The 24,839-nt window shown below is 35.5% G+C and overlaps 1 protein-coding gene across 1 annotated transcript; it reads left to right on the top strand.

Moving 5' to 3' along the window:
- The first annotated feature begins 332 nt into the window (after positions 1 to 332).
- On the top strand, positions 333 to 17,683 carry LOC114378467 (G-type lectin S-receptor-like serine/threonine-protein kinase At4g03230). The gene is made up of 9 exons (XM_028337063.1): positions 333 to 1,573; positions 14,598 to 14,819; positions 15,073 to 15,531; positions 15,813 to 15,941; positions 16,046 to 16,248; positions 16,346 to 16,556; positions 16,670 to 16,907; positions 17,010 to 17,160; positions 17,248 to 17,683. Exons 1-9 carry the CDS (start codon positions 508 to 510, stop codon positions 17,545 to 17,547), a joined length of 2,979 nt encoding a protein of 992 aa, XP_028192864.1. The 5' UTR covers positions 333 to 507; the 3' UTR covers positions 17,548 to 17,683.
- Positions 17,684 to 24,839: the final 7,156 nt, after the last annotated feature.

Here is a 24,839-nt window from a genome sequence, read left to right as displayed (position 1 = left end):
ACGTTTTTCGAAAGACTTTAACTTTAATATACCTTTTTGTTGAACCGTGTCATCACTATCCCAGTCAAGAGAATCGAGTACAATGAGTCAAGAAAATGGAGTTAAATTACTACTATTGTATGCATGCATGTATTCATCATCGCAAATTTTCCTTTATACACGTCACTTCAAATTAATGATAATTGTCGAAAGACTTGATATCACTAATAACGACATTATTAACGTTTTTCGAAAGACTTTAACTTTAATATACTTTTTTGTTGAATCGTATCATCACTATACCCGTCAAGAGAATCGAGTTAGCATCACGGTAGAATGAGTCAAGAAAATGGAGTTAAATTACTACTATTGTACCTAGCTAGTGTAAGTCTATCGTATAGGTGATCAACAATGACATTAACGTGTGAGGTTCGAATATATACTAGTCGATAGCATTCATGGATTTCAAATGCACGAGAAGGATCACAATTAAGAACAACAGCTAGCAGAAGAAGGTTTGTATTAGATATGAGAAGCAGTAATGAGGTTCTGTTCTCCTTCTTCCTTCTTCTTGCTTTGGTGTTATGCTTCCAACTCTGTTCCGCTGGAGATACTTTGAAGACTGGCCAGAAGATAACTCTGAACTCAATGGAGAACCTTGTTTCATCAAGTCGCACATTTGAGCTTGGCTTCTTTTCTTTAAATGATAGCAGCCGTGTTGTAAAAAGCTACTACTACTTGGGGATATGGTATCAGTTCAACCCACAAACAGTGGTATGGGTTGCCAATAGAGACAAGCCTGTTTTAGATTCTAGTGGTGTTTTTCGAATTGCAGAGGATGGAAATCTGGTGGTAGAAGGTGCGTCAAAAAGGCATTGGTCCTCTGTAATTGAAGCACCCTCGTCCACAAACAGAACACTGAAGCTCCTAGAATCAGGGAACCTAGTACTAATGGACGATAACTCGGGAACCAATAATTACCTGTGGCAGAGTTTCAAGAACCCAACAGACACGTTTCTTCCTGGCATGAAAATGGATGCAAGTTTAGCATTGACTTCATGGAGAAACTCCACTGACCCGGCAACTGGGAACTTCACCTTTAAGCTGCTTCACAATGATGAGAGACTAAACTACGCAGTGATTAACCATTCACAACTTTACTGGACAGCTGATGGACTCGACAGAGATGCTGATTCCCAAGTAGTATCTAATTTGTTGGGCAACACCACCACCCGGGGTACTGGGTCGCACAATTTTTCAGACCAAACCATCTTTACATCGAAGCCTTACAATTACAAGAAATCGAGGCTGGTAATGAATTCCAGTGGGGAGTTACAATTTCTCAAGTGGGACAAAGGGCAATGGGAAAAGCGCTGGTGGGGGCCAGCTGACGAGTGCGACATTCATGATTATTGCGGGAGCTTTGGCATATGTAACAGAAATAACAATATTAGCTGCAAATGTTTGCCGGGATTCGCTCCCAGTTCTGATCAGTCTGAGGGAGAGCTCCAAGGACATGGGTGTGTGAGAAAATCAATATCGTGTATCAACACCGACGTCACATTCCTCAACTTAACCAACATAAAAGTACGAAACCCAGTGTTAGCCCATATTTTTGATGAGCTAAAAATATGCTCTAAATTCGAATTTGGTTAGATTCTGTTCGAATCGGAAAAAGAGTTTTTTGAAAGAGATTCCCAGGTGCAAGGAAGTATTTACGAAGTACAAGGCTAAGACAAGAAAGAGGGCTTCGAATCATTGGGCGATTCGAACTGGTGTATACTCGAGTCGAAGTCAAGGCAGCCAGATTTCTGGACTTAGCGCAATTTCTGACAAAACTTCACAAAATCAGTTCGACTTCGAGCAATGTGGGTAACCGTTCTAAGGAGCAGTTATGTGCATGCAAGGTGTACGTGGCAGGACACTTGGCATTAGGATAGTGTTCGACCGTTAGGGCAGTTTATTTTCGAATGTCTATATATAGCAGTTTTTTAGTCAGATTTCAGGGTCGCAAATCATTTATACAAATCCTTATACACTCAAAGTACCCAGCGCAGAGAGAAACGAGTACACAAGGAGAATGTATGTTTGTTTGTGAACCATTTTAAATTTCTGTAAACTTTACATTTCGAATGCAATTTTCGTTTCATTTTATATAATTCCTGTCTTTTAAATGGTTCATTCGATCGAATGAACTCACTGCTCCTCTACATTCTGCAATTTTCCTTTCCTTGCCAAGTTACTTCCAGCATTTCGATTTCTGTTAAATAATTTTACTTTCTGCAAACCTCAAAACCATCAAGTGTTCGTTGCAACGATGAACATCAAAAACTTGACATTTTATGCAAATACACACAAATGGCATGCTCCTGAGATTCACTAGTTGGTCTCGCAAGCAATTAACTTAGACTAGCGGTTGTTTACCAAATTCCAGCGTAAACAAATTGGCACGCCCGGTGGGACCGGTCAATTGTGTTTTGCTTAAAATTATTTTTTAAAAAAGTTTTGTTTAGAACAGTTGGTTTATTGCATTCTTACTTGTTTTGATCTTGTATGCATTTAAGAAGTGGGAAATCTGTTCCACACTTAACAGAATTCAAAACTCGTACAAGGATGACTAGACCACCCCCAAGTAATCGAAACAATGACCTTCCAAATATGGAGGGACAACCAACGCAGACATCTGTCAGTAATGCCAATATAAATTCTGGCATAGGAGCAATTCCTGACCAAACTGTTGGCACGATAAGTTCGACCGCTTCGACGGTTATGAATCAGACGGGGGTAACTTCTCTTATGACCAACATGACGTTGGCAAGTTCGACCACGTCAGCGTCTGCTTTTGCCCCATGGAATAACCCTAGTTTAGGGAATCCCAGTGGGAGTCCCTTTCGACCGCCTCAAAACCCTCTATATGGCATGCCTACATCTTTGATGGCAGGGTTGCAAAACTCTCAACCAAATATAGAGAATCTTAATATGTCCTCTCCATCAGGATCTGTAGCGGGCAATCAAGGTAGGGTAATTCCTCAACATTTAACCAATACATCCGTTTTGTCACTTAGACAACAAATGGATGAAAGTAACCATGATATGGTTAACATGTTAACACAACAAATAGGAACTGTTATTAACCCCTTAATTCAAAATACAAATGACAGTTACCAAATGTTAACAAATCAAATAAGTCGAATTGCTGACTTTTTTGGGGCACCACCCATACAGCAACTACCAATTCGACAGATCCAAATACAGGCGCCTGTCCAAGAGATACAGATGCCTAATAACCCAGGGATACAAATGGCTCAAGCACCACAACCAGCGGCACGCATAGAGCCACCAGTCCAACAGGTCGAACCAAACCCTGATATAGTATTGGTAAATAGGAACCAAAATGCTGATGAAGTAATAGGGAATATTCAACAAAACCGTTTCGATAGGCAGAATAACCTGGCCCAAATGGTCGAAACGATTTTGGTGCAGAATGGTTTGAACTTAGGCTTACACAGGCCTAATTTTGTGTCTCCATTATCTGAGTATGTGTTACAGACAGAATTACCAAGGGGTGTAAAAATTCCTAAGTTTACTAAGTTTGCAGGAGAGACAAATGAGTCCACTGTCGAACACATTGCTAGGTATTTGGTCGAGGCAGGGGATTTGGCTAATAATGAAAATTTAAGAATGAAATTTTTCCCTAATTCCTTGACTAAAAATGCTTTTACATGGTTTACAACCCTTCCTCCTCATTCCATACATAATTGGAACCAATTGGAAAGGATTTTCCATGAGCAATTTTATATGGGACAGTCTAAGATCAGCCTTAAAGAGTTAGCTAGCGTTCGATGCAAGGCACCTGAATCAATTGATGATTATTTGAACAGATTCAGACTCTTAAAGGCAAGGTGTTTCACCCAAGTCCCTGAACATGAATTAGTCGAAATGGCTGCTGGTGGCCTAGATTATTCGATTAGAAAGAAATTAGATACCCAGTATTTAAGGGATATGGCTCAATTGGCTGATAGAGTTCGACAACTCGAACGATTAAAGGCTGAAAAGGCTAGAAATTCTAAATTCCACAAGAAGGAAAAAGTCGCATATGTCGAAACCAATGACAGTGACCAGGAGTTCGATATTATTTATGAAGATATCGAAGACAATGAGGTTGATTTAGCAGAATTAAAACCTGGACCTCCTTATGTTTGTAAACTCCTTAGACCTTCCAATGGAAAAAACCCTGTTGAACCTAAAAATGATAAATTTGTGTCTAAAACTTATACATTTGACATAACTAAATGTGATGAAATATTTGATTTATTAGTCACAGATGGCCAGATTGTTGTTCCTAAGGGCTTGAAAGTACCCCAAATCGAACAACAGAAGAAAAGGGGTTATTGTAAATTTCATAATTTCCTTGGCCATAAAACCTCACGTTGTGTTCTTTTCAGGGATTTGGTTCAAAAGGCTCTCGACGAAGGGAGGCTCAAATTTGGTGAGAAACCAAAGGTTGCTCAGGCAAATGCGGAAATATCCAAAGCTGCTGAAACTCTTTATGCAGAACCTCAAGAAATAATGATGGTCGAAACAATGGAGGTGTCCCATGTGCAAGTTCAGGACATATCTGAAGAGGATTACAACGAACAAATGAAGGTTGTGTATCCTCAGGCTGAGGAGGAGTTAATTGATTTCTTGAACAGATGCAAACTTGAAAACAAGATTGTGATGCTCTGCCCTCGCTGCAGTGCAATATGTGATAAGGAGGCTACTGAGGGCCTCAAGAAATACCAAGTTGTTAACAAGGGGGCAAAGCAGAACCAACGTTTCGATAAAGGTAAAAGAGTTATGGTGCAGTCGAATACTAATCAGAAATCTGGTCGAAGGAATACTTTCGCTCCTCCTGGTTCAATTCCGGTCGAAAAATGGATGCACCAGGGACTTATAAGGTTCAACAAAGGGATTATGGAAGTAGGTGGTTCGAGTGGAACGAAGCAAATTGGCCCACAGGAGGCCAATAGGTACTCTTATAGGAACAATTACAAAGGAAAGAATCCTATGACGAGGACCCAATGGCGCAGGTTCCAGCGTCAGAAGAAATTGGCCCAACAGAATCTACAAACGGGCCAGTATAAAGAAGTATCTAGGAGGCCGGTAAAGGAGAGACTCCTGCCTCCAGTGGATGAAGACAAGATGGAGGATGAGGATCTACTGGATTCTGAGCCAGATTTCGATGTCATCTGTGTGGTATCTATCTTGCCATCTGAATATGATGTCCAATCTGAAGTTACTGAGATCGAAAGTGAGTTCGATCATTTTGATATGGCTGACCCAAAGCCAATATGTTACTATGTTATGAATAATGGCTGTGTGGAAGAGCAATTAGCTTATTTCGAAAAGCCAGATTTTCAGATGAAAAGTCATCTCAAACCTCTTTTCATCAGAGCAAAAGTTGAGAATGTTGGAATCAACAAAGTGCTCATTGATGGAGGAGCGGCTGTCAACTTAATGCCTCGATCTATGCTCTACAAGATCGGGAAACATGACACTGATCTATCTGCCCACAACATTGTGCTTTCGAATTATGAGGGTAAAACTGGCTATTCTTTGGGAGCCATTCAAGTAGATGTTGCTGTAGGCAGTATAGTTCGACCAACTCTTTTCCTGGTGATACAGTCTAAGGCTAATTTTAACTTGCTATTAGGAAGGGAGTGGATTCATGGAGTTGGGGCTGTGCCATCTACCCTTCACCAGAAGCTCATTATCTGGAGGGAGGATGGGATTGTTGAAAATATAGAGGCGGATCAAAGCTTCTATAAGTCAGAGGTCGATAATGTTACTGCACAAACCTTTGACAAAAAGTTGGCTAACATAGCACCTTGTGGTGACAAGGAGGCTGTTGTCGAATCGAGTGACAATGTTGTCCACTCTGTCAAACTCCATCCTACCTATGGGTTTATATGGGAGAGGGAGGAAATTGATGCTGTTCCCTCTGAAGATGGAGTCATTCCACCAACTGGGTGGAATACATATGAAGATTAATATGACTGAGGTCACTGCATGGGCCAGAATTACGGCTTATATGGCCGAAAATAGACTAAATACGGCCTTTGAGGCTGAATCTCAACAAAATATGGCAGTTGAAGCCAAGATCGAAGATCATGAAAACAAAGAAACAAAGGATCGAAGACTGGATTGTATTTATGATGATGAGCCGCTGGGTTTTGAGAAAAATCCCATAAGTGAGGCGCCAAAGATGCAGGCTCAAGATCCTTTGGAAGAGGTCGATATTGGAGATGGCTCGATTAAAAGGCCAACTTATATCAGTGCAAATATCACCTCAAGTTTAAAAGAAAAGCTGGTGCCTCTTCTTAGAGAGTTTAAAGACTGTTTTGCTTGGGATTACCACGAAATGCCTGGGTTAAGCAGAGAAATGGTCGAAATGAAGTTACCTATTAAGGAGGGAAAAAGACCAGTAAAACAACTACCAAGAAGATTCGCACCAGAAATCATGTCCAAGATTAAGGAAGAGATCGAAAGGCTGCTGAGGTGTAAATTCATCAGGGCTGCCAGGTATGTCGAATGGTTAGCAAATATAGTCCCTGTCATTAAAAAGAATGGAACTCTTAGAGTATGCATAGATTTTAGGGATTTAAATAATGCTACACCTAAAGATGAATATGCTATGCCAGTAGCGGAAATGTTGGTAGATTCGGCAGCTGGTTTCGAATTTTTAAGCATGTTAGATGGTTATTCTGGTTATAACCAAATATTTATTGCTGAAAATGATGTGTCGAAAACAGCATTTCGATGCCCTGGTGCTTTAGGCACTTATGAATGGGTGGTTATGCCCTTTGGGTTGAAAAATGCTGGGGCCACTTATCAAAGGGCCATGAATTCCATGTTTCATGATTTTATTGACACATTTATGCAAATTTATATTGATGATATAATCATCAAATCCTCCTCAGAAGATAGCCATTTGGATTATCTTAGGCAATCTTTCGAACGAATGAGGAAACATGGATTAAAAATGAATCCATTAAAGTGTGCTTTTTGTGTGCGTGCAGGAGATTTCCTTGGTTTTGTGGTGCATAAAAAAGGCATTGAGATAAATCAAAATAAGACAAAGGCTATTCTTGAGACGAAGCCTCCTTCGACCAAAAAACAGCTTCAGTCTTTGCTAGGAAAAATCAACTTCTTGAGGCGATTCATTTCGAATCTAAGTGGCAAAGCTCAGATTTTTTCGCCATTACTTCGACTCAAGAAAGATGAACCATTCAAATGGAATGAAGAGCATCAAAAGGCTTTCGATGAAATTAAAGAATATCTGATCAAGCCTCCTGTGTTAATGCCTCCTAGTCGAAACAAGTCTATGAAGTTGTATATTGCTGCGTCTGACAAGACCATTGGTAGCATGTTGGCTCAGGAAGATGATGATGGCATAGAACATGCAATTTATTATCTTAGTCGTGTACTAAATGATGCAGAAACTAGATATACTGCCATAGAAAAACTTTGTCTTTGTTTGTATTTCTCTTGTGCAAAACTTAAGCAATATATAAAGCCTGTTGATGTTTATGTGTATTCTCATTATGATATTATTAAGCACATGTTGTCAAAACCGATTTTACACAGTAGAATTGGAAAATGGGCTTTAGCATTAACAGAATATTCTTTAACGTACAAGCCTTTGAAATCTGTTAAGGGTCAGATTGTGGCTGATTTTATTGTAGATCATTCATTGATCGAGATGCCGCAAGATTATGTCGATACAGAGCCTTGGATTTTGTATTTCGATGGATCGAAACACAAACATGGAACTGGAATTGGAGTTTTAATAATATCCCCCAATAAAGTTCCAACTAAGTTCAAATATAAAATCAAAGGGCTTTGTTCTAATAATGAGGCTGAGTATGAAGCTCTAATTACAGGCCTTGAAATTTTAATTAGCCTGGGGGCAAGAAATGTTAATATAAGAGGTGATTCAGAATTAGTGTTGAGGCAATTAACACAAGAATACAAATGTGTTAATGAACACTTAGCAAAATATTTTGTTATAGCAAGTTCTCTTCTGAATCATTTCGATTATATTAACATTGAGCATGTACCTCGACAAGAAAACCGAGAAGCAAATGATTTAGCCCAAATAGCTTCAGGGTACAAAATGTCGAAGGAAAAGTTAACTCAGTTGATCGAAATAAGAGATAAACTGGTGTTACCAGAGCCATTAAGCACTAAATTGCCAATGCCAAAACTTGTGGGGGCAAGTATACCACAAAATAATGAAGATGAAAGTATGAATGATCTTCAGGAAAAAATTCAAATTTTGGCCATTGACAATATGTTAGATAATGATTGGAGAAAGTCCATTATTGAATATTTGGAAAATCCAATAGGCAATGTGGCTCGAAAGATCAAATATAGGGCTTTAAATTACGTGATTGTGGGAAATGATTTGTTTAAAAAGACTGCAGAAGGAGTGTTGCTAAAATGTCTAAGTGAATCAGAAGCATACTTGGCAGTTTCCCATGTTCACAGTGGGGCTTGTGGATCACATCAAGCAGGCCATAAAATGAAATGGCTTTTATTTCGACAAGGTTTGTATTGGCCTTCGATGTTAAAAGACTGTATAGAATTTGCTAAAGGCTGTCAGGAATGCCAAAAGCATGCAGGGATACAGCATTTACCTGCTAGTGAGTTACACTCCATAATCAAACCTTGGCCTTTCAGAGGATGGGCTTTGGACTTAATTGGTGAAATCAAGCCTGCCTCTTCTAAGAACCAGCGTTATATTATAGTTGGTATCGATTACTTTACAAAATGGATCGAAGCAGTCCCTTTGCCAAATGTTGATCAGGAAGCAGTAATTAGTTTCATTCAAAATTATATTATTTATAGGTTTGGTATTCCCGAAACAATTACCACTGATCAAGGTTCAGTTTTTACTGGACGAAAAATGAAAGAATTTGCCCAAAAAACTGGCTTTCGATTATTAACCTCAACACCATATTACGCGCAAGCAAATGGTCAGGTCGAAGCAGCCAATAAGATTGTAATTAACTTGATTAAAAAACACATTGCCCAAAAGCCAAGAAATTGGAATAAAACGTTAGATCAAGTTCTATGGGCATGTAGAAATTCTCCTAAGGAATCAACTAATACTACCCCATTTCGACTGACTTATGGGCACGATGCTGTACTTCCGGTCGAAATACATTTGCAATCAGCCAGAGTACAAAAACAAATGGACATTCCAATCGACCATTATTGGAAAATGATGTCAGATGAGTTAGTTGATTTAGACGAGGAGAGATTAAGAGCATTAGAAGATTTGACTAAACAAAAAGAAAGAGTTGCTAAAGCTTATAATAAGAAAGTGAAGTCAAAAACTTTTAATGTTGGAGATTTAGTTTGGAAGGTTATCCTGCCCATGGATAGTAAGGATCGAGCCTTGGGCAAATGGTCCCCAAATTGGGAAGGACCGTTTAAAATAATTCAGATCTATTCGAATGGTGCTTATGAATTAGAGGAATTAACCCCTCAGAAACGTACTTTGAGTATAAATGGTAAATATTTGAAAAAATATAAACCAACATTGCTCGAAGTTAAAATAAGCATAGAATAGACAGAAATAATGGAAACATAAAAATGGCGATAACAGTAAAATTGCCACGAAAGGGCATGTGTCAATATTACATCAAGAGTAGAATCGAAATACAGAATTCGAAATAAAAAAAAAATCATAAGTTCTACTAAGTCATGATCAAATCCTCATATAGCTTCTTCAAGGTGGCCATTTCTTTAGTTAAGACCTGGTCAGCACCCTCCATAACTCTTGTCTCATCTGCTACAGCTTGAGATGCGCTAAAGGCCTTCAGGCCTTCCCTCCCTTTTTCAGCAATCAGTTTCTGAATCGAGTGAGCGGCCTTCTCCTGGAGTTCCTTGCGTTTGGCCTGCTCTGTCACAATTTTCTGCCTTAAATCATCAACCTGAGACAGCAAATCCATAATAGTTGCCTCCCAGGAAGAGATGTTATCATCACAGGCTTTGATCTCAGAAGATCCTTCTTTCGCCTCTTTGGTGAGACGTTCGACTTCATGTTGAGCAGTTTGGGCTTTCTCGAGCAAAAGGATATGTGCCTGTTTCTGGGCATCTAGTCTGGCGTCATTTTCGCGCTTTTTCTGCACAGTACTTGCAAATTGATTGATAATGGACTCGATTTGGATAACTTTGCCTAGAATCTCATCAGAGGTAAGGGGGTTGTGCAATTTCTTCAAAAAGTTCAGGTGCCCAAAAGCAGCAGAGGGGTTCTCTTCAATGGATTTAAGTACGTCTGCCCGTGCGTATTCCATTGATAACCTCAAGAGCAGGCAATCTTGGCGTACTGAAGAGTTTATTTCAGCATCAGATGAGGACGAAGCACCAGGAATCTTTTCACTTGAGGTGTGGGCTTGACTGGTGTTCAGCAGGAGTCGAAGGGCTGCAGCTGGGTCTTCGTCTTGCATTTTAATGAACGTTTCTTCTGCGATCCTGACGCTGGCGGAAAGCTTAGAGGTTGAAGACGCCGGGTAAATGTCCGAACCTCCAGCTTCAGCCTCTTGTATGGCCTCTTCATCGGAGAAGTTTTCTTCAGATGAACTTTTCTGACTCGATCCATGAGGACTGCTGGATCGAATACCTTGACCTTCACCCTGTTTCTCAACATTCACTGCATCCGTCTCAGGAGCAGGAGAGGTTCGAGCACATGAGGGTATTTCTTCTACAGAAACATTTTGTTGTACCTGATTCGAATTGTCATGGAAAAGGTTAACAAATAGTTTCGTATAAGCTATGATTAAAATTACATTAAGAATGATACCTCGACGGTAGGTTGTTCTTGTGGTAAGTCCGGTTGCTCGACAGGGTTGCCCATCTCAGCAATAGAGGGAGTAGTTTCTGCTTCAGTGCCGTCAACATCAGTCGAAGGTGGTTGGACGTCAACAGGTTGATTCTCACCTTGTTCTTTTGAAGACTTGGTCTTTTTCTTTTTCTTCCTGGCTGGCTCGCCACCCTCGACAGTCACAGAAGGTTCAAGCTCGACCTGCTTCACTTTCTTTTTCTTCTTAGGCATTTGAGCCTGGGAATTGCCTGCCTCTGTTTGGTCAGCAGATTTGGTCGAAGTCGCAGGTGATTTTCTTTTTCTTATGAGAGGTCTTTCCTCTTCTTCCTGTGTTATGATGGTAAAGAAATGTCAGAATATAGACTTGAAAGAGAGTTATAATATTGACATTAGAAATAAAACTTGCATCTTTCTCTTCGTCTAATTCGATGACCACACGCTTCGAGCGTTTTGAGGTCGTGGTAGTCTCAGTGCTATCATCTTTCTTTTGACTCTGAAAAAAAATAAAGAAATATGAGGCAAAGACGTTAAGAGTAAAAGATAAGTTCAGAAGAGTTACCTTCTCTTCTTGTTTCCATTCTTGGATCTTCACCCCAGTGGGTTTCTTGGGTCTCACATCAGCTCGAGACGTTTCAGCAATTTTCTTTGTCATGATTGTTTTGCCTGAAAGTAAGAATATTAGAAAAGGCAAAAATACATATCAATTTAGAAAAATCAAAAGTAAGTTAGTACCTCGAGCTTGAAGGTTTGAGCGGATATTTTCGACCGTTGGTTGTGTAAAACCACTCTCAAGTCTGGAGATCATGATAGTAGTGTCTCCAACTGAACGGCCCGAATAATATTTCTCCCACCAGGTAACAAACCCTATGGTGCAGAAGTGGGAATGGTTGAACTCAAAAGGATGCAGGTTATAGTTTTCATCTAGAGAAATCTTCAAAAACTTCTTGAAAGTTTTTTCTGAAAGATTGGCTCCTCTTATAACATCTCGAGGATCTTCGAACAAGCTTTTAGGACGGATTTGCGAGAGGCCAAATTGTCTTGAAACCAAATTAGGCTGGTATCCAACCAAGCCTAAATAGTTCGATTGAACACCTGTACGACAAGACAGGATCTGTGGATTCAAGTAAAATGACCATATTTCGTTCACTTCTTCTTCATTGTCCGGATCGACATCAGGAAAATAGTCAGTGAACCAGGCCGGGCCGACCTCTCGACTAATGAATGGAGCATGTTGGGGAAGAAACTTGTCAAAGCTCAGAAAAATCCTCATGTACTTTAGGAACAGCTTTTGTGGGTTTTGATCGAAGGTCTTGGGTGTTAATCGAAGTGCTCTCTGGCCTTCGATCGAGCGATTTGCAACTTCTTCAGCATAATCTTGTGGGATTATTAATCCCATTTCTTGTTCGAAAGTGGCATTAAGCCACAACTGGAGAAGCCACATAGGCCCAGATACTAAGAAGGAAGACCCATCCTTCGATTTCTTCAGGTCATCGCATGCCTCACCAAGCGATTCGTATAGTACTGCTAACAAGAGGCGTCCAAATCCAAAGTTCTGACCTTCATGAATTTGTAATGCCATTGGGATAAACCTTTTGGCTACTTGCAAGGATTTTGTGCAAAAAGACGTAGTGAGATAGCCATAGGGTCAAGAAGGCTACATGCTCTTCATCAGAGACTTCCTCTTCGACCGGTCCTTTGTGTTCAGCTATATATTTGGAAAAGGTGTTCTCCTTATATACTAGCTTGATATTATCACTAGATTTAGTGGGATCATACGTTTCTCCGCTAGGCCTAAGGCCTGTAAGGGCGGCTACGTCTAAGAGAGTGGGGGTCATCATACCACATTTAAACTGAAAGGTGTTGGTGGAAGACTCGAAAAAGTGCATAGCTGCTATCAGCATTTCTGGTCGATATTCAGGACCAGATCGAGAGAATTGTATCAAATCAAAAATGCCATATGTCTTCCAGAAATCTTCATACGCTTGTTCGACTCGATCAAGCCAAGGTAGGTAATCCCTATGGGCTATTGACGGGGCGGATCGAAAGAGTTTGTGGGGTTTGCTTAAACAACTAAAGTTATAAGGCTCACTATCAAAAATCCTAGGTTCGCAAGTTGGGTAGCAGGGAAATACCTTGTTCATTGAACTCGAAAGTGACTCTTGGTCTGGCAGAGGTCCACCGAAAGCGTAAACTGTCCTTTCCACTGCAAAAGGGATCATCACCTCTGATTCCCAGGTTTCTGTTTGTTCGGCGTCACCATGTGGTTCTGGGACCACCTTCTCTCCGTCATTCCTGACTGTAAAACGGTGCCATTTCCCAGCAAACGGAACTGCTGATTCTTGCGACATTATAAGAAATCTGAAAAGGGGCGATTTTCTCGTGAAGGGTTTTGATAACTGATGGAATCAGTGAGTAAAAGCTTGGACTCACGGAGAACAATGTCAAAGCTCAGAGATTCGGTGAGTTTGATGATGAAAGGAGTAGCAAGTTGTTATCTGAAAATAAGGAAGCCTCGCCGGAGATAATGGATACGAATCAGGAAGAAGAAAGGTTTCAGAAGCAAGGAAGAAGAAGGGTTTTGGAAGAAGCTGAGGGGGTTTTTTGTTTGGAGTTCTGGCGCTATTCATGGAGTTACGCCTTTAAAAGGGGAAAAACAATATAATAAGAATCAAGGGTCAGAAATCAATCACATCAGATTTCCCTTTTAACTCCCCAGCGTGACACGTGTCCCACTCTGCCTAGAAAGGTGGAATTAATGATGGGTAGTGGGAGATCGAGGCGACGGTTACCATTAAACGTGCCATCGTGTTGCCATTCCAGGGAAACTGTTAGAAGAGGGAAAAAATGTCAACTTCTCATCTTCCTTCGATCTCAAATCGAAGCAGACATTTTTTGTGGGCAATTTGTTAGCCCATATTTTTTATGAGCTAAAAATATGCTCTAAATTCGAATTTGGTTAGATTCTGTTCGAATCGGAAAAAGAGTTTTTTGAAAGAGATTCCCAGGTGCAAGGAAGTATTTACGAAGTACAAGACTAAGACAAGAAAGAGGGCTTCGAATCATTGGGCGATTCGAACTGGTGTATACTCGAGTCGAAGTCAAGGCAGCCAGATTTCTGGACTTAGCGCAATTTCTGACAAAACTTCACAAAATCAGTTCGACTTCGAGCAATGTGGGTAACCGTTCTAAGGAGCAGTTATGTGCATGCAAGGTGTACGTGGCAGGACACTTGGCATTAGGATAGTGTTCGACCGTTAGGGCAGTTTATTTTCGAATGTCTATATATAACAGTTTTTTAGTCAGATTTCAGGGTCGCAAATCATTTATACAAATCCTTATACACTCAAAGTACCCAGCGCAGAGAGAAACGAGTACACAAGGAGAATGTATGTTTGTTTGTGAACCATTTTAAATTTCTGTAAACTTTACATTTCGAATGCAATTTTCGTTTCATTTTATATAATTCCTGTCTTTTAAATGGTTCATTCGATCGAATGAACTCACTGCTCCTCTACATTCTGCAATTTTCCTTTCCTTGCCAAGTTACTTCCAGCATTTCGATTTCTGTTAAATAATTTTACTTTCTGCAAACCTCAAAACCATCAAGTGTTCGTTGCAACGATGAACATCAAAAACTTGACATTTTATGCAAATACACACAAATGGCATGCTCCTGAGATTCACTAGTTGGTCTCGCAATCAATTAACTTAGACTAGCGGTTGTTTACCAAATTCCAGCGTAAACACCCAGACAATGAAATTTTTACAGAATCAGAAGCAGAATGCCAGTCCATTTGCATTAGCATGTGTCCCGATTCGCAATGCCAGGCATATTCATATAATACGTCTACATACAGTGATCGCGGTTACTTTACATGCAAAATCTGGACACAGACTTTATCTTCTCTTGTAGAGGAGTACGATCGTGGCCGTGATCTTTCTATCCTCGTTAAGAGATCAGATATAGGTAATTCCTATCTTCTTAATTCATCTCTTATTTGGTAAACATATTGATTCACGTTGTTTCCAACTTAATAGTTGCGACTAGGGAGGTAACATAACACCGAATTCCTAATTTGGTGAACCAAAAAATAATTAGCGGTGTGCTGGGGCACTTTTTTATTTTGTATACACACGCACAAATACATACTGCAAAAGCAGATGGAAATTATGATTGCCACATGATTTATTATCACTGAATTACATATATTGTTGTGCAGCACCAACTGCAAAAACGTGTGAACCTTGCGGAACATATGAGATTCCTTATCCACTAAGCACTGGGCCAAACTGTGGAGATCCCATGTACAGCAAGTTCAATTGTACCAAATCGACAGGCCACGTTAACTTCATGATGCCCAAAGGAATATCATACCAGGTTACTAGGATCGAAGAAGATACCAGAACGTTTTTCATTCATACGGATGCTTCATATTCCTGTAGTTCCAAAAGAGATCAAAATAACACACCTAATTTTCCATTTAATGTAGTTGATTGCATACAAGATTTTGGAATAGTTAAATTCAGTTGGCAACCAGCACCAGAACCTCCCTGTAATAGGCCTATGGACTGCATGAATTGGCCCCATTCAACATGCAGAGAAACAAGTGAAGGAGGAACCAGGTGCCATTGTGATTTAAAATATAGGTGGAACAACTCAATCATGAGTTGCACCCAAGGTTAGCATTTTATTAAACGTCTCTTCAACACTTTTCTGTTTTTCTCTATTAATACCATAAAGGTTTGCTAGATCAGAATTATTTTATTTAACTAGCATGTCTTACCTTCTCCTGGAAAGCATTGTTGATCAAATTCTCAATTCCAAATAAGAGCAACATTTTAGAGATTTTCTTCCGTATGCTTATGAATATCTTACTGTTCCGAGTGTAGCAGAGATTAGTTCTGGTCCTGAATTTTCCAAACTCCGTTGAATTTTAAAACAATGTTAAATGAACTGCAGAGCCACCGAGCAATCGTTCATACAAACGACTGGCATTGATTCTTACAATAATTTTAATAAGCATTATTACTCTGGCATGCATAATAGTACTTGCAATTGTGCGGAGAAAGAAAAATGCCCCTAAGCCTGGTAAGAGTTTAGTTTTTCGTGTTGAATTAAAATATTTTTTCTTCACACATGTAATCAAGGTTTTATATATATATATATATATATATTTATATGTCTGATTTCAGATCGGGCAAGCACCCAAATTCAGGAGAGCTTGTACGAGAGTGAAAGACACGTGAAAGGTTTGATTGGCTTAGGAAGTTTAGAAGAAAAGGACATTGAAGGAATTGAAGTACCCTGTTATACTTATGCAAGCATTCTAGCAGCTACAGATAATTTCTCAGATTCTAACAAGCTTGGAAGAGGAGGTTATGGACCTGTTTATAAGGTGATCGATTCAGTTCATTTAACTTTCATTACCAATCTAGCAATAGCATTGAGTACACGCAAAATTTCCTCATGATATATGAATTTTCTTAATCCAGGGAACGTTTCCTGGAGGTCAAGACATAGCTGTAAAGAGGCTTTCAAGTGTTTCCACTCAAGGCTTAGAGGAATTCAAGAATGAGGTTATTTTGATTGCAAAACTTCAGCATCGAAACCTTGTTAGACTCAGGGGCTATTGCATTGAAGGAGATGAAAAAATCCTACTTTATGAATACATGCCAAACAAGAGCTTGGACTCATTTATATTTGGTCAGTATCACATATTCCATCATACAACTTCCCTGAAGTGCTCTTCAACCATTACAATCATAATTTCACTAACCTTGTTCTTAATTTGAAATGTGAAATGTATATCTTGAAAGACCCGACACGAACTTCACTCCTGGATTGGCCAATACGATTTGAGATAATCGTAGGCATTGCGCGAGGCATGTTGTATCTTCACCAAGACTCCAGATTGAGAGTGATTCATAGAGACCTGAAAACCAGCAACATTCTTCTAGATGAGGAGATGAATCCAAAGATATCAGACTTTGGTCTTGCCAAAATATTTGGGGGAAAAGAAACTGAAGCATGTACAGGGAGAGTAGTGGGAACCTAGTAAGTTCACCAAGTATATTTGATTGTAAATGTGTCGTTGTTTATTTACTGAGTTTAATATATTACACATGCTTGGTGCATATAACAATAATTTTTTGGCAGTGGATACATGGCTCCAGAGTATGCCTTGGACGGATTCTTTTCAACCAAATCCGACGTTTTCAGCTTTGGAGTAGTCCTTCTAGAGATTCTTAGTGGAAAAAAGAACACTGGATTCTATCAGTCCAAGCAAATTTCTAGCCTTTTGGGTCATGTATGTTTCTTGTGTTTCACTTTTGGGTTATGCATATTTTAGCGATATGTTGACTTACCAATAATTTCTATGGACATATTGTATCAGGCATGGAAGTTATGGACAGAGAATAAGCTACTGGATTTAATGGACCCATCTCTTTGTGAAACATGCAACGAAAATGAATTCATTAAGTGTGCAGTCATTGGACTCTTATGCGTACAAGATGAACCAAGTGATCGACCCACTATGTCAAATGTTTTGTTCATGCTCGACATAGAGGCAGCAAGCATGCCAATTCCCACGCAGCCAACCTTTTTTGTGAAAAAGCATCTTTCTAGCTCAGCTTCCTCTTCGAGCAAACCAGATGTAGGTCAGTTTGAGAGCAGTTATCAAGAAGGTCGATAGTGCATGATTGAAGCTATTGTTAGGGTACGTGTAAAATAATTAATGATATTTTAATTGTATTTTATAACAATTTAGAGTATTCTGTATTATTTTTAAGGATTAATTTTGGATTTCCTGTCTGTCTTTTTAGTGCATACACCATTTTGAATTTATAAAGTAAGTTTTTAATATAAAATTTTACTTGGTTAAAGGTCTTCATCTTTTTCTTTGTTATCTAATTTATACTATCAACTAATAAAGACTTGTCATATCATCAAATAAATGAGTGATCACTCTAATTTATAGTACAGACTTATGTTGGTAATAAAGAAAAAACTTAGGGACAAAAAGCTAGTAAATCCATTAATTTTATGTTTTTTTTAATCTTTTCCTTTTTTATAGATAATTTTTTCTTTTTAATTGAGAGTGTGATTTAGTATGATGTGAACCAAAGTTAGTTTTTTGAAATAGTTTTATATGATCCTTAAATTATAATTCAATCATATATAAAAAATTGGATGACATAATTTATAATTAGATTGATAATATAAAATTATATCATCATTAAATTCTTTAATGAACATATATGATGGATTGGATGACTAAGGAAGAAGGATAAAAAAAACTTACATTCTAACAAGATATCCTTTTTAATAAAACTTACATTCTAACAAGATAAAAAAATCATTAAACTCTTTAATATAAATTACAAGTTTTTCCTTAAATTTTCTAATGCACCTTATTTATTAATTTTTTCCAGAATCTAATACACCTTATTAAAATAAGGTAAAAACAACTCATAGACATCTGGTAAGTTATTTCTATAATTTCTTCAAAACATTTAAGGTTTAAATATGTTTTAATTCATAATAATTATTCAATTTTTATATTTATTTTTTAATAAATTTTTGTTTTACGTTGAGTCTTTAATAAAATAATAATTTTATTTTTAGTCATTGACACTTTTTTAGCTCCTGATAAATTAACAAATTTTATATTTACTTATTGATAATTTTTTATTTGTAATTAGTTGGTATTAAATCAAAATTCATTAATATCTCAAAAAGAAAACAAAAATATGTTTTACTAAAAACTCAACCCAAAACAATTTTTTTATAAAAAACAAATACAAAAAATAAATATTTATTAAAAATTAAAAATATATTTAAGCGAACATTTAATCATATATAAAACTCATAAACATCTCATGTTGAAGTTGAATAACTTACTATTGTTTATTGAGTTGAATAGGCATCTACAACCGAGTCAATAAACCCTTGAAAGTTAAATAATATACCAAGACCGAGAAGAATTGCAGTAGGTTGATAGAGGCAGGCCAAAAGTGAGAGCGATGAAGGTATAGCGACCTGGAGAGTACTGATAAATGGCGTGGCCCTTCAGTCTTGAGTCTTGACGATGACTTAGATATATATGCCATTAACACTCGGAGTATCACATAAGTATGTATGTGTTATAACAATAATTTATGGCAAACCGAAAAAATTATTAATTGAGTTGTAGACAATATCGTTTTCTTTAAGATGTTTCGTGGCACTGTCAAAAATTGTGCAAACAGACCATCAACACGAAGTCCACAGGATAAAACAGCCCAAATCATTGTAAAAGATTCCCACTGCATTGAGGGAACCTTTTCTAGAATTACACCTTTTTGTATGACTTGAAAAGTCACTCTAAAGCCACTCGAAAATATGACTTGAAAAGTCACTCTAACAGCCAATCGAAAATAAATATGACTTGAAATGTCACTCTAATAACCAACCGAAAAATATGACTTGAAAAGTCACTATTATAGCCAACCGAAAATATGACTTAAAGTCACTCTTATAGTCAACCGAAAAGTATGACTTAAAAAGTCATTCTTATAACCAATCGAAATTTTAAAGCGACAAAAAGAAAGAAGAAGAAGTTTGTCGAAAATGCATCGACTGAAATATGAGAGAGAGAAAGAAAAGTTGAGGAAATGCTTCTCAACTAGGACAAGAAAAAACAAAAAAATGAGTTCTTTATATATAAGGAGTGAAATATTATTCAAGTATTTATTCTATGTGGAATCCTTTTTTTTTTCTCTCCTTTTTTTTAAAACTTTCACCCATTTTCTCCTTTGTTCTATCAAACATGTGTATTAATCATAGCAGATTTCCATTATATACCCGACCCAACATTAACGATTATTGTGGAAAGACTCGATATCACTAATAACGACACCATTAAAGTTTTTCGTTTTACTTTAACTTTACTTTTTTTTTTTGGTTGAACATTATGTATCATCAATCATTCGAGTCAAGTGAACGGAGTTAAGTTACGACCATTGTAAAGTCTATCTATCGTATAGGTGGCCAGCAATTAATGGCACCCAATAAATGTGTGATTCGAATACTACTTTGATTCACTAGCATTTGATTTCAAATGTTTGAGAAGAAGGATAGTATTGTTTTTGAGTTTTAATTTGAATTTAATATATTTTAATTTTAATTTTTATATTAATTTAACTATTAAAATTAATTATTATCATTCTCACATAAGATTATTATTATTATATGATATATTCTATCTCTAAATATAAATAAAAATAAGATTTTATAATATAGAATGATGTGACATAATAATTTCATATTTATTAATCTTTTAAAATAATAAATAATGATTAATTATATTTGTAGTCCCTCAATTTTTTTGACAACTTTTATCATCCATTAACTTTTTGTCATCATTTTTAGTCTCTTTAATTTGTTTTATCTATTTTTAGTCTTATTTATTTTTATTGTTCAAAATTAATTTCAAATACAAAATAAATGAAGGATTAAAAATGGACAAAACATGAACTAATATTGAGTAATAAAAATAAATAAGAAACAAAAAATTTAAACAAAAAGAATTTAAAGAACTAAAATTGGAATATAAAAAATTTGAGGGACTAAAAACTTAATTAATTATAAATATAATAAATGCAATCAATATCATTTTTATTTATTGTTCATTAATAATATTTATCTTTTTAAATTGTTACATTAATTATAATATATTTATTTCAACCGTTTGCAATTTATTTTTTACACTAATTATTATATGAATTTAATTTTTATTTTATTTTCTTATATAAAATTTATTTGATGTATATTTTACTTCGAAAAGAACATGACAAATTATTATAACATTTATAATGATTATTATACAAAATTATTCAATAACATTTTTATGTAAAATACCATAAATTATATAAGATTTTATCATTGATGAATATATATTCTTCCGGTCCATGAATATTTGGTTGAAATTTAATCAAGAAAAAATATTTATTTATTTTAATAAAGTTACATTTATTTTGACATTTTAGTCATGAAAAATATTTAATAAATTATTATAAAATAATTATACAAAATTATTTAATAACATTTTTTATTATACTAAAATTTAGATCTTGTAAATGAAAATACAAGATTTTATCATTCATAAAAATATATCCCTTAATGAATGTTTTATTAAAAATGTAATTACAAAAAAAAAAATTTATTTATTTATTTTAATAAAGTTTCTTTTCTTATGACATTTATTCACCCAAAAATTTGATGAACAAGTAAAAAACTTTATTCTAGGGCCAAAAGATATATAAGATTTTTTGTTGATGTTTTTGGACAAAAAATAGCTCGAGCTGAGTCGGCCAGAAGTAGTCTCATGTGACGTCGACAAACAAATCTAGCCAAGGTCGATAAAAAAATCTTATCATTCGTGGACCAAAAAATAACATCAACAAACATTTACACAAAAAAATTCTAACTGATGTTAATCGAAAAATAACCTTGATTGATATTGGTTGTAAAACTTTGGATGACATCGATAAAGAAATGGTTTCAACCAATGTTGACAAAAAAAACTCTTAATGATATTGACAAAAAAAATCCCTATCAAAGTTGTCCAAAACATTTCAGCTGTCGTCTAAAAATTAGATTGGATTTAAAAATCCAAATAAATAACTAATTAATTGAATTGGATTTAAAATCTAAAAAATTGAATTTGAATATGAAATCAATCCATTTAAATGGATTTAAAGGGGATTGAATTGGATTAGATATGAATTGGTTTTATATATTTTGATTTTTTTCAAAGTCCCACATTTAATTATAAGTAAATAAACATTTATGCTATACGTACAATACAGATACTGAAATACTAATAACTATTCAACTTAATGTAGACTGCTACAACAAGTTGATACCCTCACTTTGTTTAATAATATTCCAAGACAAAGAAGAAACGCAGTAGGCTGATAGTGATGCTTGGCCAAAAGTGAAATGAAGTGACGAAGGTATAACGACCGGGAGAGTACTGACGAAATGCGTAGACCTTAAGTGCTTTGGCTAATTCTATGTTGTGCATGCCTTTGGATTCGTTTGCTTGTGCCACTGGTTAGGTCGATTTGTGATTGTTGACAGGACTGTAAGTTACATATGTCTTAGTTTGTTAATAATTGGATTCATTGATTAATTCTCTCTGGACTCTTATATATATATATATATATATATATATATATATATATATATATATATATATATATAAATAAATAAAATAATAATAATCTTACAAGTTAAATTTAAATATAAACAAATTTAATTAATTTTATCTTATTTAATGTTATTTTTCTTAAAACATCATTTATTTAATTTTAATTATATTTTCAATGATTGTTAAAGTGTAACAAAGACATCCAAAAGGTCCTAGGGCTTGTCACTACAAAGTGAGGGATATTATGTTAAAGTGCAGCAAAGACATCCGAAATGTCCCCTTAAAAACTCATTCATAAGGAGGTAACCTACCCAGCTATATAAACACTTATCAATTTTGTACTTCTACCATGGAAGCTGAGTTTGTTTCTTGTTTTAAGGCTACATCACATGGTGTATGACTTAAAAGTTTTATTTATGGACTGAAGATAGTTGACACTATTTCAAGACCTTTGAGAATTTCCTGTAATAACTTAGTTGTTGTCTTTATGGCTAAGAATAACAAAAGTGGAAGTCGAAGTAAGCACATCGACATTAAGTACTTAACTATTAGAGAAAGAGTTGATGATGGATGATCCTTTAACTAAGGGCATGTCATCGTTTAAATTTAAGGATCATGTAGAAAGAATGAGACTTGGTTCCACTTTATGATTGTATACATACAAGTTAAAATTGAAACTTTTATATTGTGGTATTTTCTCATATTTAGGTGCACATTGATTTATTTGAAAAAAAAATTATGTTTTGATTCAAGAATAAACATTGGGTTTGTTCATTAAGTTTTATCAACACTTTGAGTATACTGCTTGGGAAATTGAGCATATTGTAATACATGAATGATATTACTATTTATAAGAAGAACTATCACCATAATTGGTATATTCATTTCTCAAGAAGATTGATCATTGACTTAATCATTGAGTCAAAATGTTTGGACCAAGTGGAAGAATGTAATAATTTTGGTCTTAACGTTATTGAAAGACCATTAATGAGTGGTAATGGTTACTAAATGCATTCTTAATGATATAATGTTTATATATAGCACATGTATCTGAGTTCATCTCTTCCAATTCATATGATACACCATGTAGAGAAAGAGTGAGAGTTTGGAAGAACCAAAATAAAACAACTCTTTCATGACAATAATTGAAAATATAATTTGATTTTTATTTTTTTGTATTTTGGTATTGACCTGTGTTTCTTTTTGTAGTTTGTAATATCAAAGGATAAATTTTTGTCTAACATCCATAGCTGTGCCAATAAGTTCCATGAGTGGCAATGTATAGACTCAAAATGAGATCCCTTGGAATCTACTGCCAACAAAAAATCACAAGATTAAGTGCATATCCAAATTATTCAGCACACTTCAATTTAGTAAGAAATTGGAACATATCTAGTACATGGGACACTTAATCATAACAATATAAATCAGTCTCAATATTCTGTTCCATTTCAACTAGGTAATTTGTAAAATCAACAACAAATGATTTGGTCAAGTATATTTCAAAAAGCACCATAGAAATTCAATTTTAACGAAATTTATGAAAAGAGAACAGCTAAAACTAAAATCAATCCCAAATGATACAAATTGGACTTACTTGAAGTGTTAAAATGTATAAGCAATCCAGTTCATTCATTAGAATTCCCTTTGTCAAACAAAGGCACCAATAAAATCAACAGTATAAATTATTGGCATACATAAATCAAGTTAGAAAATTTATTACAAAAAAGATTAAGATATCACAGCTACTTCCCAAAGGTACACGACCGACGGTTCTCGGTTCTTGCTTGCTCCTGCTTGAATGAGAGAAGGAAAAAATATTAAAATATAAGTGTGAAATAAAATTTTATATTGAATAAAAATAAAAAAAATTAAGTGTAATATAAATAAGAAGAAGATTCTTAAATTTAAATCTTAAAGTTTGGAGTTAAAATATGATGTTATTATTTAATAATGTAACTCTTCAGGTGTTTATTCCTGTTAATTAAAAAAATAATGATTTTTTTTTCTGTTTATTTTATTGTGATTTCTTTAACCTTTTCAATTTAATTCTTTATTGTGACAGCAATACGTCACATCATGAATGTTTTTTTATAACTCTTGTTCTAGTCTTCTAGATTAGATCAATTATTTAACAGATAATAATTACGCTGGTTGTGGTTTTGGATTTATGTTTCTAAGGAACTTTATATTTCCCTTTATGCTTCAAAGTTGCTCTTTACCCTGACCGAACAAGACATCACTGATAAAAATTTGAAGGTTTAACTTGACTTTTGTTATTTACTTATTTGGTTTAATTTGGTGTCTTAATTATTAAATAAATAAAAAAATAAAATGTTCAAAATAATAATTAAGCTATACTAAAATGCTACCAATAACTATTCAATTCAATATACGGCTGCCAATCGAGTTGATAAGGATAATTGTTTGGTGGTTCAGGATAAAATTTCATTTATGATCTCAACAAATAATTGTACTACACATGGATACTTTAATATATTAAAATTGATTATGGAGAATTTAAAATTTCATGACACCTTAAATTATGAGGTATCACCATTAATTTGTCTGAGATTGTTATTGTTCATGAGTATATTTTTTATTATTCACTTAATATGAGATTATTAGATCACGGGCCACGAATCTTGTGGTGGTAAAGGTGAGAATATGTCAGGTCGATCTATAGAGGTCTACAATCTGGTCTACATAAAGTTTGACTTGAACTGACCTATTTAATTAAAAGGTTAAATTCAGATTTTTTTTAAAAACCTATTAAATTAAATAGATCAGAC

Source organism: Glycine soja, chromosome 12 (genome assembly GCF_004193775.1).
Source record: "Glycine soja cultivar W05 chromosome 12, ASM419377v2, whole genome shotgun sequence".
Taxonomy (NCBI): Eukaryota; Viridiplantae; Streptophyta; class Magnoliopsida; order Fabales; family Fabaceae; genus Glycine; species Glycine soja.
The sequence above is the reverse complement of the archived record's forward strand: the minus strand, read 5'-3'. Positions and strand labels throughout refer to the sequence as shown.

What these genes read in the sequence shown, in the direction of transcription:
- LOC114378467 (XM_028337063.1), top strand. Translation starts at nt 508, where the DNA reads ATGAGAAGCAGTAATGAGGTTCTGTTCTCCTTCTTCCTTCTTCTTGCT. An exon ending in AATCATGAGTTGCACCCAAG is followed by an intron (nt 15,532 to 15,812) that starts GTTAGCATTTTA and finishes AATGAACTGCAG; the next exon opens with AGCCACCGAGCAATCGTTCA. An exon ending in TTTCTAGCCTTTTGGGTCAT is followed by an intron (nt 17,161 to 17,247) that starts GTATGTTTCTTG and finishes ATATTGTATCAG; the next exon opens with GCATGGAAGTTATGGACAGA.